The sequence below is a fragment of the Chiloscyllium punctatum genome, chromosome 7 (genome assembly GCF_047496795.1).
Source record: "Chiloscyllium punctatum isolate Juve2018m chromosome 7, sChiPun1.3, whole genome shotgun sequence".
NCBI classification, from domain to species: domain Eukaryota; kingdom Metazoa; phylum Chordata; class Chondrichthyes; order Orectolobiformes; family Hemiscylliidae; genus Chiloscyllium; species Chiloscyllium punctatum.
In genome coordinates this window covers 104816427-104834049 of record NC_092745.1, presented here as the reverse complement: position 1 = coordinate 104834049, position 17623 = coordinate 104816427, and the positions used below count along the sequence as shown (strand labels likewise).

Sequence of the window (17623 nt, the reverse complement as noted above, 5' to 3'; positions counted from 1 at the left end):
ATCACTGAGCCATCAGGTCGTAGTCTCTCCTATTAAACAAAACATGTCATCCATGTGACGGCACGGTGGCACAGTGGTTAGCACTGCTGCCTCACAGCGCCAGAGACCCAGGTTCAATTCCCGCCTCAGGCGACTGACTGTGTGGAGTTTGCACGTTCTCCCTGTGTCTGCGTGGGTTTCCTCCGGGTACTCCGGTTTCCTCCCACAGTCCAAAGATGTGCAGGTCAGGTGAATTGGCCATGCTAAATTGCCCGTAGTGTTAGGTAAGGGGTAGATGTAGGGGTATGGGTGGGTTGCACTTCGGCGGGGTGGTGTGGACTTGTTGGGCCGAATGGCCTGTTTCCACACTGTAAGTAATCTAATATCCACTCTATCCATGTCTCTCAGTATTTTGTAAGTTCAGTCCAATTTCACCTCCCCCCCCCACCATCCTTCTAAATGTTTTCGAATATAGACACTGAGTCTTCAATAGAGTTCCTCATATGAGAAGCCCTTTATCCCCAGGATTATTTTTATTAACAATAGAACTGCTGGATTATGTACATTATGCTTCAGTAAAAGGAAGCAAGGCGTCACCACCCTTCTCTTCTCGGCCTCATCACTGTCCTCAGCCCTCCCCTTTGAGATGACACTCCTCCTTTAACAAGGTTATTCTGTCCTTTCTTTTCAGATAGGTTGTAAATGCAGTTGTTCTGAAATGTCTGGAAATATCTACTTGAAAAAGCTTTTAAGCGTTTTTCTTTCAAAAAAAACTTAACCAGTGAAAGGGGAGTGGCCAGTCCTCCAAGTTCATCGATGGTTTGGTTTGGTTTTAGGAAATTGTTTTGTTTGCAGCTACTGGTCAAGTTTTAGCTGGTGACCCAAAGAAACAGCTTCATGCTAATCTTCTCTCTCTGTGACATCTCTCCTGTAAGAACATGTTTTTGATTTTTTACCTTTTTTTTGGCCAAGTCGCTATTTATGAGGATGTTGCAATATTTGGAACCACATCATTCAGTGGTGATAGAGTTGACTGGGTTTTCAGATCAGTTAAATTATTCTAAATTTGGTTTTCTTTTGTTCATGTTTCATTCAGTAATTTGTAAAAAAAAAAGCTGTTTTGTTTAAAACCGTGAGGTTGGCCCAACTGCCTCACTCCTGAAATATCCACCTCACTCCTGCTTAAAACAACTAGGAAAGTTAGGGTCTGGACTACTTTCTTGAAATGTTTTCAGGGGTCTGGCCTGGTCCATAACACCCTGAAACAGTAGCTTTTGTCTGTGGCAGAGCAGCAAGGGTGTGTGAGAGAGAACCTGTTATTGGTGATGCTGGAGCAGCATCTATGGAGAAGCCAATCTGTGAGAAGCTCCTCATAATTTCTGTCTCTTATACTTTCTTACTGTTCCTCCAATCAAGCTAGGTTGTTCCACTTCCTAGACCTTTGATTGTTCAGTCCTGGCCCAGAGCAACTGTAATACATAGAGGCAACCTTTCTTGTCATTACTTTTCTGCAGGTTACTGGTGGTATGTTGTGGATGAATTCATCCACCAACCCCATCTATTTTGAACCCTGCTCCTAGATATGTCTTGGGTTATGTCCAGAATAAAACTGTTCTGTGCCAAGGAAACATTCCATTACTCAAACATCAAAGAAGCATCCTCAGAGAAAACTACGGTGAATTTTTGCATTTTCCACATAGATTTATCGTGGTATTCTATCAGGCTGTGTTTACGCACTATCAATTCATGGCAAACCATGCATCCTTCGGTTGTGAACCCACATAACGATGTGGAGCTGGATTATCTTAATTTTAATTCACCTTTGTTACAATCTATGTTGTGAGGAGAGGAAATTATTTTTCTCTGCTGGATTCAAGCAGAAGGAGTCTTCTAAATTTACCTCATCATGCAACCAAAAGTGATTCTGTTTCCAATTGATTCGGTTGGACCCATTTTACACATGGTCAAATATTTCTTTTCATTTGAAGCAATTTAATATATTTTCAAAATAACACTGAGACAGTCTTGATCCCTCACACCCATAATTTGGCAAATCAATAATACATCTAAAGAAGGAAAGGCCAGTCAGCGCATCAAGTTCATTTAAACCATGAGAAGATGTGTAATTACTACATCAAGAAAGCTAGTTTTCACTTCCGTTGTTCAGCATTAACAGATCAAAGTGGCTTCAATATATTATCGATAACATTGCAATCATTGCCAAAAAGGCAAGCAACAAATTGAAAAGTGCCTTTTTAAGTTGCTCTTTTGATGTGGATTTTGTTGGCTAAACCACCATTTATTGAGTTAGGAATCACCCACATTGCTGTGGGTCTGGAGACACATGTGAGCTAGACCAGGTAGGATGACAGATTTCCTTTATGAAAGGAAATTAAAGGACCAGTTGGGTTTTTACAATTATAAACAGTCGTTATGTAGTTGTCATTAGACCTCCCTTCTATTCCAGTTAGATTAATTGAATTCCAATTTCTTCAACTACCATTTTGGCACATAAACCTCATCCTCAAATCATTAAACTGGGGTTCTGGATTCCTAGTTCAGTGACATTATCATGATGCCATTGCCTTCCTGCTTAACAGAACTCCCAAAGCAGCTGCCTGTTTACTGCATGCATTTGGGATCTGTGAGATGTAAGTTCAATTTTTAGACTGGAGTGGATCAGAGCACAAAACCATGCAGATGCTGACTTGTTCAACACGTAATGAAACTAAAGAACTGCAACCTAGGTAAGTTTTTCCATGGGATTCGGAGGAGCCCAAATGCCAACTCACTACCCTTCTACCTCCAATTCTCCCTGTCACTAGCACCACTTGTTGATCTTCTACTTCACGTCACACTAAATTTCTTCCCTTTAGTTTATCCCCAAATTATCAAAAGGTGGTGTTAGTACCTCTCTGATCCTCAGCTTCCGCCCTCCAACTACAACCAGCAGATATATACCTAGCTCCCTTACAAATCTATCCATTCACTTTGAAGGTAGTGCCTCCTGAGGGAATCATTTCCATGTAACTCATAATCTCTGGGAAGAAGATGTTTTTCCTAATTCTTTTGACTTATTGGAACTTGTCAATGTTGTCTTGTTGCTCGCAAAAATGTTGTCTCGTCTTGTGCTTATTCTCTAACTTTAAAAATAAATGTACTTCAATGTTGACCAATTCCTTTTTTTGTTACTTTTTATTTTAAAACACCATAGTTTTCTCACCTATTCTTCTCTTTTCCAATGCAAGGCTGTTTAGTTACTTTTTACATAATTAGGTTCTGTCAGGTTTGAAAACATCCTGACCAATCTTGATCCACAGCTTACCCTAACACAAAATAAAAGCAAAGCACCTAGAAACTCACCAGGTCTTGCATAAAGTTCTGAAGAAGGATCACTCAACCGGAAACATTAACTCTGACTTCTCTCCACAGATGCTGCCAAATCTGCTGAGCTATTCCAGTAATTTCTGTTTTTGCTCTTGAGTAATGCAGGTCCAATGTAACACTCTTCCTTTCCTAGTACAGTGCTAACTGTTCATAAACTTACCTGTGTTTTTGAGATATTCAATTATGACATCCTATAATACAGCCAGAGGTATCATTTAATCTTTTCCTTTAGTTGTTCTATTTTACAGGTAAGTTTTCAAAGCATTTACCCAAAGCCACTTTGGGAGTATTTCGTTTCAGTCTGAAAAATGCCATACTAATAATGCAAGAGTTATGTCTTGAGAGTGGGCAAAACACTTTGATAGAAGTGTTGTAAAAAATGATTTGTTCATCATTTGCTGTCATTAATTGAGGGCTGAGGACTAATTTTAACATTGTGGTAATAATGCAAGTTGGGAGTGAATAGCAAACTGATTTTTAAATGGATGATCCATTTATCATTTAAAATCATTTGGCAAAATAGGAAACAATAACCATGGGGATACAAATAATTGAGGAAACTGCAGGTCATAAAATGGTTAATGATATCAGCAGATTTGAAATAACATTCTTGTAGTTTAAGTCAGTTCCACCTTTTGGATATTTTAAGCATTTCCAAGTGTCTGGCTTCCACTCACATCTGCATGTTATTCTCTGTTGCAAGTTCTATAAATAGAAAAGTGTTGGCTAATGCAATTGATGACTCAATTACATTTTACTGACAGTGAAACAGTGTCGGAAGTATCAACACTTGTATCTAGTACAAGCACTGTGTTAAAATCTGAGGGCGTGCCGTCCTTCCACTGCCTCAGAGAAACAAGCTTCGGCAGTATTTTCATGAGCCCAAAAGCAATTTACACATTTTCCTCTTTAAACATGAAACATTCAGCCTAAGGGCAATGAGAGAAAAGACACATTAAAAAAAAACACAATGAGGAAAATTAACACGGGCGGAGGTTTAGAATGCTGTCAGCCAAATCTAACCTAGTAGCTAGTGAAGCAGTGCTTGTCAGACAATGAGATTATTCCAGAAAGTTTTATTTGGTGACATCATCACTTGTAATAGCAATCTTAGGACCTGAATTTGTTGCTGCACACAACTATATTTTAAATGAAAACAGAATGTGCTGGAAATACTTAGAACTGACAAAATGCCTTTGAAAAGTTTAATTGAGCTAGATTTTCACAATCAAGACCGGTAGTTTGAGTATAAAGTGGTCCTTTATGTTCTACTATTGTTCTAGGGAGCAGCGATTTAATAGAGGCAGGCATGCTGACCCCAGAAGCAGATTGATGTTGGTCATAGGAGCAATTGAGTACTGAGTTGGGCCGACAATAGGGCTCAGTTCAATTCTTTAGCACTTTGTCCAGATTATTTGGTTTTATTTTAGGCAGAGTAGCCCTCAAACCATACCCCATCACCACCCACCACCTCCATGATATTTCCATGTACCTATGCCAACTCTTACCCCTACGTATGATCATGCCTCTTTATAGACCTCATAATAAGGCAAGTGTGCATAACAAAGCACGTTGAGAGCCTAGTCTCTTAGAAAAAGATTTTGAGAAGGATTTTGTTTACACAGGTGTAATTTTTAATGTTTACACAACTTGACATTAGTCATTGCTACAGAGGAATTGATTTGCTGCAAACATGCATGCCATCTAAACAAACTGAATTGATATGTATCTCTGTCCTGTAATTTCACTGGAGAAGCCATGGTTCTTTGCTATTTTAAAATTCTCCTTTTTACAGATCAGACTGCAATATTAAACAGACTTGGAGAATTTGCAGAGGATGTGCGAAGCCGCTATGAACGATCACCAGGCAGTTCACATAAAGGCAAAGAACGATCAAAGACCTCACGAAGAAATAGACGGAGAGGATCCAGGAAAATGAAAAAAAATAAAAGTGAATGCCATATCAATACCTTAAAGCTCAAAGTTGAAGACCTGGGACTTGGTTATAAATCAGAAGAGATTGTAGATTTCAAATATTGCAGTGGAAATTGTCCACGCTACGAGTCGAATTATGACCTAACATTGTCCAAAATGTTAAATAAAAATGGGATTCTTTCTAATACTGATGAGATAGTGATCAATCATCCATGCTGCAGACCAAGCAAATATACAGATATTGCCTTTCTGGATTTGCAAAACCAGTGGCAGATAATCACGAATGTCTCTGCAGTTGAATGCATGTGTCAGGGATGATGAACTACGTCACTATGGACTATGCGTTCACTTTGAGGAACAATAATCTCGGCAAGGTAAAAAGGCTGTACAACACTTTTTTTTGGAGGTAACAAAGTGGCATTAATAGTTGAACATTAGGAATGGTAGGGGTGTGAGGGTGGGTGTGTGGGAGAGAAAGGGGGTGCTTGCTGGGCCCTGTATTTCAACTTGATTGAGTTCAAAGGTAACTGATTTTTCAGTTGGACCATGAACCAGATTTAGTTCTAATCTGTGCTGCTCCTTTGCTGAAAATTGCAAATCAACCAAAAATAATTTGATATTGATTCTGTTTTCTAGTCTAAAGATTAACAGTAACTTCAGGCTTTTAACAGCTTAGAATACATAGTATGTCTCCGAGGGTTCCAAGATTTTGGAAATAATCATACTTTAGATTTGGAAAATTTAGAGCTTTTTGTGTTTAATACAGATTGCCGTGCTGCTGGTAACAAAATTTGCTTTAGGCCAATGTTCTGTTACATGTCACATGACTTTCCAACACATCCATGAATGTGGCTCCCATGCTACACTTACAGACCAAATGGTTCCCAGCTAATTAGTTTCTCGTTCTTTACAGACAACACAACAATATAGAACATCCCTCCCTTTCTTTAAAATGCAATGCCCCTATTGCTGTAGTATTCCCTTTTATAGCATATTTTATAATGATATTATTCATGTTATCAATCAGGTGGTAAGATGTTGTGTTTTTATTTTGTAGATTTGGCATTTGTTGTTCTCAGTGGCAAGTTGGCATACTGCACAGGCAATATTGTAAGCATTGCTCCTGGTGTTGCAGGATTATGCTTGCTGTTGCTAATATTATCCCGCTGGGTTGTGATTTCTTTCAGCATTGTTGTTGACAATATTTTCCATTTTTCCAGCTCAATGGTAGATTGATTATTGACTGTTTTCTTCTCATTTGCTTACTGTTTTAGTCTCAATTGTATATGATCTTGGTGTCTCAGCTTTGGCAATAGTTTTTGCTGGACTCTGGGTTTTAATGATTGGACCCTGTACATGTACAGTTTGTCCTTTCAACAGCTCAGGTAGAGATTTGGCATGTTTGTTGAAGTGTTGACCTCCTCTTTCCTGTGCTTCAGTATGATGTTGCCTCACTTCCTCCTGGTCACTTGGGGATGTATTTTGCTTGGCAAAGCAGTCTTTTATTCCCATTCACAACTCTGCAAGAGATTTCATGTCAGCCTTGAGGGGTGTGGATCAGAGTGACAATAAGGCACGATTGGGTCTCAGTGTTTCATAGGGATTATTTTGACAGTCTGGATATGTCTTTCTATTAATCCATTTTCTTGAGGGAAGTATGGTGATGAGGTGACAATGTTGAATCCATACTGTTCAGTAAATTCCTTAAATTCTCTGGATGTGAAGTGGGTGCCATTGTCATGTATTAATGTTTCTGAAATTCCCTGTTCAGCAAACAGAACTCATACTGCTGAGATGGCTGTTGTGATTCTCAAGTCTTTCACCTTCTGAATAAAAGGTAACTTTGAATTGTAGTCTGTGACTATGAGGCACCATTTTTAATTGCATGTGAACAAATCAGCTCCTATGGTATGCCGCAGTCTGGGTAGTACTTCACTAGCTACCATTTGTTTTCGGCCACGCATTCCTTTATTTCTGGCCTACGTTGCATGTAGATACCATATTTTCAATTTCTGTGTATATGGATAGCCAGTGCACAGTTCATCACAGTTTACACTTCTCCATTCCCATGTGGCCTTCATGTGTCTTCTAGAGAAGTACTTCCTGCCTTGTTTTGAGTATGTTTATTCTGGATCCAGTTAATAAAGCTCTATCTTCTGGTGAGGTGTCTTCTTTGACTGACCAGTAATGACATATTGCTGGATCATATCACTTCCTGTGAGAGGTAGCTCCCTGCCTTTCTGTACCTATCTCTGATTAAGTCTTGTTCGCTAGGTAATGAATCTTTCTAACTAGATCTTCTATATGCTGATTCTCTTGTGGCAACAACTGACTTTGGGTTTCTTGAAGCAGTCTTTCTCTCCCTGGCTTGAATTTCAGAGTGAATTTGCAACAAGCCTCAAGAGTTACCTCTTTACTCTTCTTGGTGTGATACACAAATGTGTCACGTAGATTTGCTCCAGCAGGCAGTGATCACCTCCACTGTGAAATTTCTTCAATAGAGAAATGTACAGAACTTCTGACATCCATACACGACAGCCAAAAATTCTCTGTGTTGGCAAATCGGTCTCAGCTAAAGTTACAGCTTTGGATGTGAATGCTATTGGCTTTCCCTGTTGTACTAGGGCTGCTCCTAGTCCTTTTGCAGAAGCATCCAGTTGCGGAGTTAAAGAAAACTGTACGGCAGACCTGCATTTTGAGTTTGTTGAAACTCCTGTCATGTGATTCTGACCATTGATAGTCTACATTTCCTTTCATTAGCTTCTGCAGTTTTGCTGTCTGTTCTAACATTTGTGGTGCAAAGGAACAAGCCAATGAAACCTCATAACTCTCTTTTATCTCTTGGGGATTCCATCCCAGAAGTGGCCTTGATACTTTCAGGACTTCACTTGGTTCTATCATGTGCATAGAACTGGCATTGTCACTTTCAAAATGCATTTATCTGTATTTAATTCATTCCCAACTTTCATGATGTTGATGACTATCATGATCTTTCTCAGTTACATTATATATCTGGATATTAACGGCTTTGCTGACTGCTCCTTTGCATCCCCTGTATATCTCATTTACTTCTTGCTGGACCTCATTCTAGCTTACTTTAAGGCTAAAGGTATGTGAGGAGTTTATACCATTCAAAGGGTTTATTGAATGTTGGCATCAGCAATAATTCCATTTCTAGCTTCAGGTTCTAAAGCCCTCTGAAAGCCTTTGCTTTTACTAACACTGATGGGATCTCTTTCAATGGTGTAGTCATCATGCTAGTACTGAAGAAGAGTCACAATAGACTTGAAACATTAACTCTGTTTCTCTCTCCACCAATATTGCCAGATTTGTTGAGCTTTTCCAGCATTTTCTGTTTGATTCAGGTTTCCAGCAACCACAGAATGGGTCAGGATGGGTTAGGGTTAGGGTTAGGTGCATTTTATCAAAACATGCTGGGTACATTCACACCAGAAAAACTTTGCATCTGATCAGAGATGCTTTTCCTTGGCTGTACTATCTTCAACCCTCAGTATCTCCTCCTTCACCTGTGGTTCTCTGAGATAATCTGCAGCCCTATATGTCTGTGCAATTCCAGGTTAGCAGAACCATCTGTTTCAGTGTCGTGAAACAAATAGCTAACATCTTGTGTGTCCCTTTGATTCAGGTTGTTGAATCACATTCCCCCACGTGCTGTTGACATGATGTTGCTCACTTTCAAAATGCTTTTTTTGGATAACTGTTTTCTTACAAATTTTCAGGAATGATCTTATATAGTTTGCATAGGATAATGCTACTCTATATCACCTCAGGTTTATGATTGTCAGCTTATTTTTCATCCTCTCCTGATCTGAATTGTTGTGTGAATTTCTTTTCTGTAGCAATATCACATACAAACGTTATTGTATGTCAGTCAGGTCCCAAACTCACTGGTATCTTCCAAGGTTTGGATTCCTTTTTTTCTCTCTACCCATTTTCCTTGTTTCTCTGGCTTGGGTGACTCATTTTTCACTTTCTTCATTTGTCTGCAGATCTTTTCCCAATGGTTGACCTTTCCAACAACTCTATTGACTTATCCATATGTGGAACATTTCCTTCTATCTGTGAATTCATGTGACTGCCATGAGATGCTTCACATTTCTTTCTCTCTACAATCTTTTCTTGCTGTTTCACGACACTGACGATGCTGTCTTTCTCTAAGCTCAACTGAAGACAAGCCATTTGTGTAGTCATTGTCTTCAACTGCCTGCTCATGGCTTCATTTGCTCTGGTAGTATCTATAGCCTACAGTGTTAGGTACTTGTTCTTTTTGATTAACTGTTTCTGTACTTCAAGATGTGTAGCATACAAATTAATCAATCCATCAGCCTTTCATATGTATTCTTAAACTTAACATTTTCTGGCTGCATTTTTAAATCTTGTTGCAAAGTTGTCAATAGGCTCACCTACTTCCAGTCTAGGATCTTGAAATTCATACTGAGAGATCTGTGTTTTGAATTTGTTTGGAGATGGATGCTGAATCATGCTGGCCTCTTTGGTAAGCTCCTCAGCTGTTCAAAAAGAATATAATTCATTATTTCTTATCCACAGAAGGGTATAGCTGACCCCACTCTTCATTTCTAGTGCCTTTTAGGAAACTACTAAATGCCAATCTGCACTTTTGGTTAACATGAAAAGAGAAAAGACTGAATAAGCTCAACTGATCTGGCAGCATCTGTGGAGAGAGAAAGAGTTAACACTTCCAGTCTGATAAGAGTTTTCTTCAGAACTGCAAAATAGTCATATCAGACTCAAAACATTAACTCTCTTTCTCTCTCCACAGATGGTGCCAGACGTATTGAGTTTCTATTGAGCATCTTCTGTTTCTTTTTATCTCAGACCTCTAACATTTGCAGTATTTTGCTTTAATTTTCTCAACTGCCTTCATGACATTATCAGAATTTTAATTCATAATGGGCTGTAGCTGTGCATCTGTGCATCCTTTGCTAAATAGTCGACATTCCAATTTTCCATTTCCGCATGATGCACTTAGTTTTTCTTTCTCTCCTTCACACGAATTTGAGTTAATGTTCCTGGTCGGCATTAAATTAACTTTAAATGTTTTATGTTTACATACAAGCATTTACTCCCAAGGTATTATGTTTTCTGGGTTCCATATGTTAGAAATAATCACTTTAGACTTGAAAAGTTAAAACTATATTTATTTTTAATGCTGACTAATAAGATGACTGTTTTGGGCAGTGTCTTTTTACATTATCACATGACTCTCTTGTGTAGCTGTGAATATGGCCTCCAGAAGCCTTACACACTATAATGGTTGCCAGCAAATCAGTTCCTAGCTCTTTACAGATAATGCAATAGGGTATAACAGTACATGTCATTCCTCAGGTGAAAATACTACCAAGATTTCTCCATGTTAAGATGACAGGAATGCACTGGATTTGTTCTGTTCAGAGGAATACAAGTTTTATATTGTGTGGAGTTATTATGATCACAAAACGTTTCTGCACAATGTTTTTGTTGGAAGAATGCCATGAAGCTCTTCAGAAATAAACATATCATTGCACAGTTTTTGAATGGAATATGCAAAAGTCACAGTAAAGATACATGAAGCTTGTAAAATGTTCTTCAAAAGACATGACTTGGAAATATCCTCCAAGAAAGTTTGTTTTTATAACAAATATCTTGTAGTCAAAAGCATCTGCTTCTTCAACAAAGATTCACAACGTAATCCCAGAAATGGAAGATCCATTAAATGTTATCTGGATAAAGCAAATTTACTTCAGCTATATCAATGTGCAACGTTTATTTTGATGGATGCAATGAATACTGAAAGTGGAGAAAGCATGATGAACTCTATGAAACAATGCTAAACTCCCAAAAGGAAGATTCTGCAGGGCTCTCAAAGTTCTTACTGAGGAAAATCACATGAAATTGCAAAGTAAAACATCAGAAATTCGCAGGAAGAAATGTATGGCATTTTCTCAGAGGAACTGAGAATGTTCCAGAACAATGGTGTCCTCTCTCCCCACCTGCTAAGCTTTGTCTTGTTGTTTGGATCTCAACATTGTATACTCATTCATAGTCACTAATATTTCTTTTTAACAAGAGTAGATATATACGCATGTATGTGTAAGTATTTATACAACATAGAACTGAAGCTCCCTGGTTGTTGTTTATGTAGTTCTTCACACTTGTCCCATCTTTTAAGAGATTGGAGACCCTGTTAATTCTCTAAAAGCATTCAAAGACCTCACTGTCCATGTTGGAAACTATCCAAGAAGTAGAGTTCAGGGTCACTTCCATATGGTGATCTGAATGCGTAGCATTGCATTTCATGCATATGGAGAGACATCTTAATGCAGTTCATTCATTGATTCACTATAATCTCTTTTCGCCATTATCTTAAGTATATGGTGTCCTTTCATTTGTAGTGATGATGCAGGTAGTAATGACAAACATATTCAAACATATTACAAGGTATGTGCTGCACATACTAAATAACTGAAACCATATACAACCTTGGTCAGGTTATATTATGTGTGCATATGGAAACTTCAATAATTTTTAATTGGAACAGGGCAACGTTCATTATAGACTACCTCTGCATGAAATTAAAATATCTGGTAAAATATTTGAAGAAGTATGTTGTAAACTATTATTACACTGACTAGTGTTCTGATACTACATAGTAGATTGTTGAAGGAGCTAACTCTGTCATCTGTCCCCTTCCATCAAATATTGTAGGAATAATCTTAAAAAAATAATCAGTTTATTAGGTCCCTTACAACAATTTATCAAATTTGCTTTCAATTAAGAGTGGAGAAAGCAAGCTTAAATGAGAAAGGAAAAGATTCATATACCTAAGCAATTTTTTAAATAGCTAATACTTATATCTGCTAAAGAAGGCTATTAAGGGTTTCAGGTGTACATTTAGTTTGCATGCTAGTTTCTAAACCTAGCTTTATAGGCTTCTTTATTCACAATATGAGCCACAATGATTTGTATCCATGCAGGAACAGAGTCAGTATTTTTAATGGCAACCAGAATGTTGTGATACTTTAATAAGCCAAAGCTTATTAAAGTCCTGACATATCCCACACTGAAAGTGATCCTCCTGAATTATTTTACCTATTGTCTCTCAATGTATCTTTGTCACAATAATTTATTCTGGTCTTCTCCAAAGTCACAACCATTGTCCTGTTTTGAGCTCCAACAATTTAGCATATAGGTACCTTCTAAAGACAGTAATTCAAGGCATTTTAACCTTAGTCTTTTGTCTGACTGTTCAAGTGTGTGAATTCAATATGTTTAAGTGGAATGGGTAGTTAATGGAGCACACAGTTACTTCACACTGAGTTTGAACTAAGTCCTAAAAGTTTCCCAATTACACTTCCTACCTTTAGTTATTGGCTCAGTCTACTCCCTATCTTGTTTACTGTTCTTTTGCCTTTGGATTACACGTCTCCCCAAATCTATGCTGTAATCAGACTCTCACCTTAATTCTATTTAAAGTTACATATCTTGCAAAATAACAGCAGGTTACAATGTGACCCTTGAAACCATTAGTTAATCTAATTGTTCTAACCTCACTTATAAACCACGGCAATACAGCAAGATCCAATCAAGTGTCACATAATACATTGCTGTTGTAGATGATCAATCTTACTATGTAGCATATATTGAAAAGGGGGTTTTAGGCCATTTTTTTTCATTGTGTTAAAACAGATGGTGTTTTAGTTGACTCCATTTAGAAGTTGTGTTAGTTTTTTGAAGCTTAACTTTATGATCAAAACTCTAACTCAAATGCCATAGGTTTGAATGGCTTACTCCCAAGAAAGTTTTTTTGCAAAAAGAACAAAATCTCAGTGTAACAATATTGTGTTTTAACGAGGCAACATTCCTTAAACATGCACAATCCAGACAACAAAAAGAAGTGATGGTGACTATTTTTAGCTTTTTTTTAACCTGTAGATTTGAAATGTAGTACCATCTTTTCCTTTTATTTGCTGGCTATAGCGGTTATAATGAGATTAATCAGTCTGAGTTTAGTTCTCAATAGATATTACACACACCACCCAACTGCTCTAATTGCTTGTTCTTTGAAAGATCTTACTGGCTGATGTGGGAAATTAACTTTTCCCCCAGGGTTGTGCTGACGTAAGGACAAACAACTGGCAGAAACCTACGAGGAGTTCAAAAGAACTTCAAAACTATATTAACTTTAGAGAATTACACTAACTCTAGGATCAGACATAAAAGAAAATATATTTTGTTAAGTTGTCCTGTTACATTCCTTTGAGTAGACTTGCTACTCATTCAAACAAAACTGTTACAGCAATTTCTACCTAAGAATTTCATATCTGCTGAAATTATATGGAGGTCAAATAATAATTTATTCTTTTCATCTATTTATAAGTCTTCAGTGCCTTTTTTCTTAACAGGCCTCACTATTGCATCAGTGGAAAAAAATCCTCATTCTTATTTTGTTCTGTTAATTGCAACTTGTGAAAATTTACTTTCGTTGGATTCATATTCACTCTTTCGAACCAAATATTTAGCATGGCAATGTGCAATCCAGATTTAAAAATAAACATAATCATTTCCATGCCCAGTACTAAAATTTACAATTTAGAATTAATTCTTTTCAAGAGCACCTGCTGAGATTATTGCATATCATCTGTGATATGGAGATATGACACTGAGAGGGTCTCCATTCCACTTGTAATAATTCATATATTCATTTGAAAAGAGCTGGTTGGTGATCTGGTGCTTAGGGCATATGTGACTGAAAGTATGATTAACTGCAATACGATAGAACTCTTAATAAGTTGAATGTAGTTAATGATCCATATAAATAGCCTGCCATCTTACATTATTGATTTTCAAGTTGTTTTCTTTGCTACATAAGTATCACTTAAGGTATATCTAATCGAAGAGAAATAGCCTATAAATGAAAGTTTTATAGAATCTGAGAATGGGAAAAGTGTACTTGCATTTATATCATATCTTAACTTTCTCAGAAGCATATGAGTATGTCACATGTAATGAATTATTTGCAGAAATCAGTCCAGGCATATGAAACAGCTACTTTGAATATAGCAAAATTCCTCCAACATCAAGCAGGAAAGAATACAGGATGCTCACAAAGAGAATATAAAGATCCTGGAGCTTCTCCAGTGATATCTTCCTTCCTGAAAGCAAATAGGTCTGTCTGGTCAACTATAATAATAGGAGGATGAAAAGAACAAAGGCAAGCAACTTGTTTTTCACCACTGCTATGCTAGTATTTGTTTATTTATAGATTATAGAATAGAATCATATCATAGAATCCCTACAGTCTTCTCCCTTGAAAAGATACTTTGCAAAACACATATCCCCGAAATACAATTGTTATGTTCAGTATGTGGACACCTCTTTGGTGCTCTGTGACTCAATGTAATGTATTATATTAACAGAATAACAGTTGAGAAAGTGTATGTTGCAAAGCGAGCTGCTCAGAGAAACATTGACAACAAAGTCCCTTCAGTAATTCTTGGCCTAGAGCATTTCTGCTTTGTAAATAAGTCAATGCAGCTATGGTAGAGACAGTGGAATTTCTATTCACTTTAAAATTAAAGGATATTGCAGCCTGAGTGGATCAAAGGAAAAATACAAAGGTCCAAAGACTGGCATGTAACTCAGTTGTCTGACCATGTAATAAGGCAGCTTCATCAATGCTTTCAGTTTAAGATGAGTATGATATTGATGGGGAAATCTCTGATTTCAAAATAAGTGTTTGATTCCATTTCAGTGGCTTTTATAGAACTGAAGCAGATTCAATTCCTTCAAATTTTGCAACATATGTTGTGGTTAACACCACCACAAAATTGGGGTGGTGAAATGGCTGCCTGATACATACTCTGACCAAATTTTCTTGTTGGAAGTCACAAAAAATGACATCAGGCAAAGCATGTGGTCAATTCACTATTTATGTCTTGCATTGCTGCTGAAGTGGAATTTCGTCCCTATGATTTTAATTACAAATCTGTTTGGTTCATGAATGTTATTTGTACCACTGGTTATTGACTTAGTATTTACCAAAGGGAAGTCTTATTTACTCATGTGCTTGAAAGTATGACTGCATTTCTTTTTGTTTATTGAATTTCTCCCATCTCCATCATTGTGGCTAGACAGCCATTTCTGTTCCTTTACCTATGTAAGAGGTGTACAAAGGGAGATTGGATGTGTCTCTCTCTTACTCATGATCACTCACTTTTCCATTAAGAAACACCTTACCTCTATTTGACACCTTTCATTACCCAGAAGGAAACAACATATTAAGAAAATAAAACAGCAATGCTCGGAAATGGGTTGTAGTTTTGCCAGTTTTAATGTTTTTTTTCTTCTCGGTGATTGCAAAATTGGGACTTTGACCATATTACATGGAGGAAAACTTTATCCAACCACACCAAAACCACCAAAGAGGTGCTAAAATCCATTGAATGGTTACCTAGTTACTCACTATCAATAAGTGGAATATTGAACCATTGATGGAGCTGGGTCACATGCAGCTTAAAAACTGATAACAGAGTTATGTTTGCACATTAGTGCATTTAAAGAGTCTGTTGGGTGAAGTAGTCTTTTAGCACATTTATATATCATTGCAATTTCATGTATAATACACAATTTTATATTTGGTCATGGGAACAAGATGTGCACAAGTGAAACAGGTTAAATGTAGCATCCGACACTGAAACGTATAAATGATCACCAGATTGCGAAGACTTTCAAGTAGTTATCAGCCTACACTCAACAAAAGAGGATTCTTTTGTTTTCTAAAATGTTCCATTGAAGTGAATGGTTTATGAGAAACATTAAGGTGAAAGAGCACCAACCAATTCACTCACATGAACACATGGTTCGAACAGATGTTTTGAGCGCAAGCCAGCCATGTTGGATGCTATGCATCTCTATGCATTAAAGAAACTTATTAGGCAAAGTATTTATTATAGTTAAGTTATTTATTTATTTTTATCAACCTCATCCTTTACAGATATAAGATCCTATTTATTTGAAGTGAAATATGGGGCCATGTCTCTGACAGCATTTTTTATATTGTAATTTAATCTCAACCATACAGAATGTCAACACAAAACCTCTGTAAAACAAAAAGCTTTTCCAATGCAGTATTTTAAGATATTTTAAATAAATTTTTGTGATACTATGCACAGTTTGCTTGTTCTCATTATTCTTGTTAATTGAGGCAAAATGAATAATTCAGATTATACTCCTCATATTACAGGAAAACTTTTACAGACACTAAGGTTATTGGAGTAGCAGATAGTGAAGGGGACAGTCAGAGAATACAGCAGAAAATAGATTGGAGAGCTGGCAGAGAAATGGCAGATGGAGTTCAATCAGGGCAAATGTGAAGTGATACATTTTAGAAGATCCAATTCAAGAATGAACGATAAGGTAAATGGAAAAGCCCTGGGGAAAATTGATGGTCAGAGAGACCTGGGTGTTCATGTCCACTGTACTCTCAAGGTGGCATACTTTCCTTCATCGGATTGGGTATTGAGTACAAGAGTTGGCAGGTCAAGCTACAGTTATATAAAACTTTGGTTTGGCCACATTTAGAATACTGTGTACAGTTCTGGTCACCACATTACCAAAAGGATGTGGATGCTTTGGAAAGGGTGCAGAGGAAGTTCACCAAGAGGGCACTAGCTATGAAGAGACAGAGTTGAGTAGATTAGGATTATTTTCATTAGAAAGACAGAGGTTGAGGGGGACCTGATTGGGTTCTACAAAATCATGAGAGGTAACGACAGGGTGGAGAGCAAGAAAATCTTTCCCAGAATGGGGGACTCAATCACTAGGGGTCATGAGTTCAAGCCGAAAGGGGAAAGATTTAAGGGAGATATGCATAGAAAATTCTTCACGCAGAGAGTGGTGGGCGCCTGGAACATGTTGCCAGCAGGTGTGGTAGAGGCAGGCAAGATAGCATCATTTAAAATGTTTCTGGACAGATACATGAATGGGCAGGGAGCAGAAGGACACAGACCCTGAGAAAATGAGCAGCAGGTTTAGATAGAGGATCTGGATCGGCGCAGGCTTGGAGGGCTGAAGGACTTGCACCTCTGCTGTAATTTTCTTTGTTCTTTGTTCTTAGTTCTTAGTTCTATTTAAAGGAGTCCATGGGTTTGAACAATCAGCAATCCCAGAATGGATCTAGTTCAAATTAGTTGCGCATAAGCCCTCTATGTAAGAGTTTAAGAGAAATAACTTTTGGAAGTCTTATCTCAATGGCTACATGCCTATTGACTTGCAATATTTTTATAAGATCAATGAGGTCATG

General features: G+C 37.5%; 1 protein-coding gene across 3 annotated transcripts in view; it reads left to right on the top strand.

Moving 5' to 3' along the window:
- The window catches only part of LOC140480014 (uncharacterized), a 147017-nt gene that overhangs the window by 104947 nt on the left and 24447 nt on the right, over nucleotides 1-17623 (top strand). For 2 of the 3 annotated variants that reach the window (XM_072574506.1, XM_072574505.1), the window contains one exon: nucleotides 5162-16443. In XM_072574506.1, coding sequence (XP_072430607.1) covers nucleotides 5162-5619 — 458 coding nt within the window. In that variant the 3' untranslated portion in view covers nucleotides 5620-16443. Of the gene's footprint in view, nucleotides 1-5161; nucleotides 16444-17623 lie in introns of those variants that run through there. The other variant, XR_011961175.1, reaches the window with a different exon arrangement.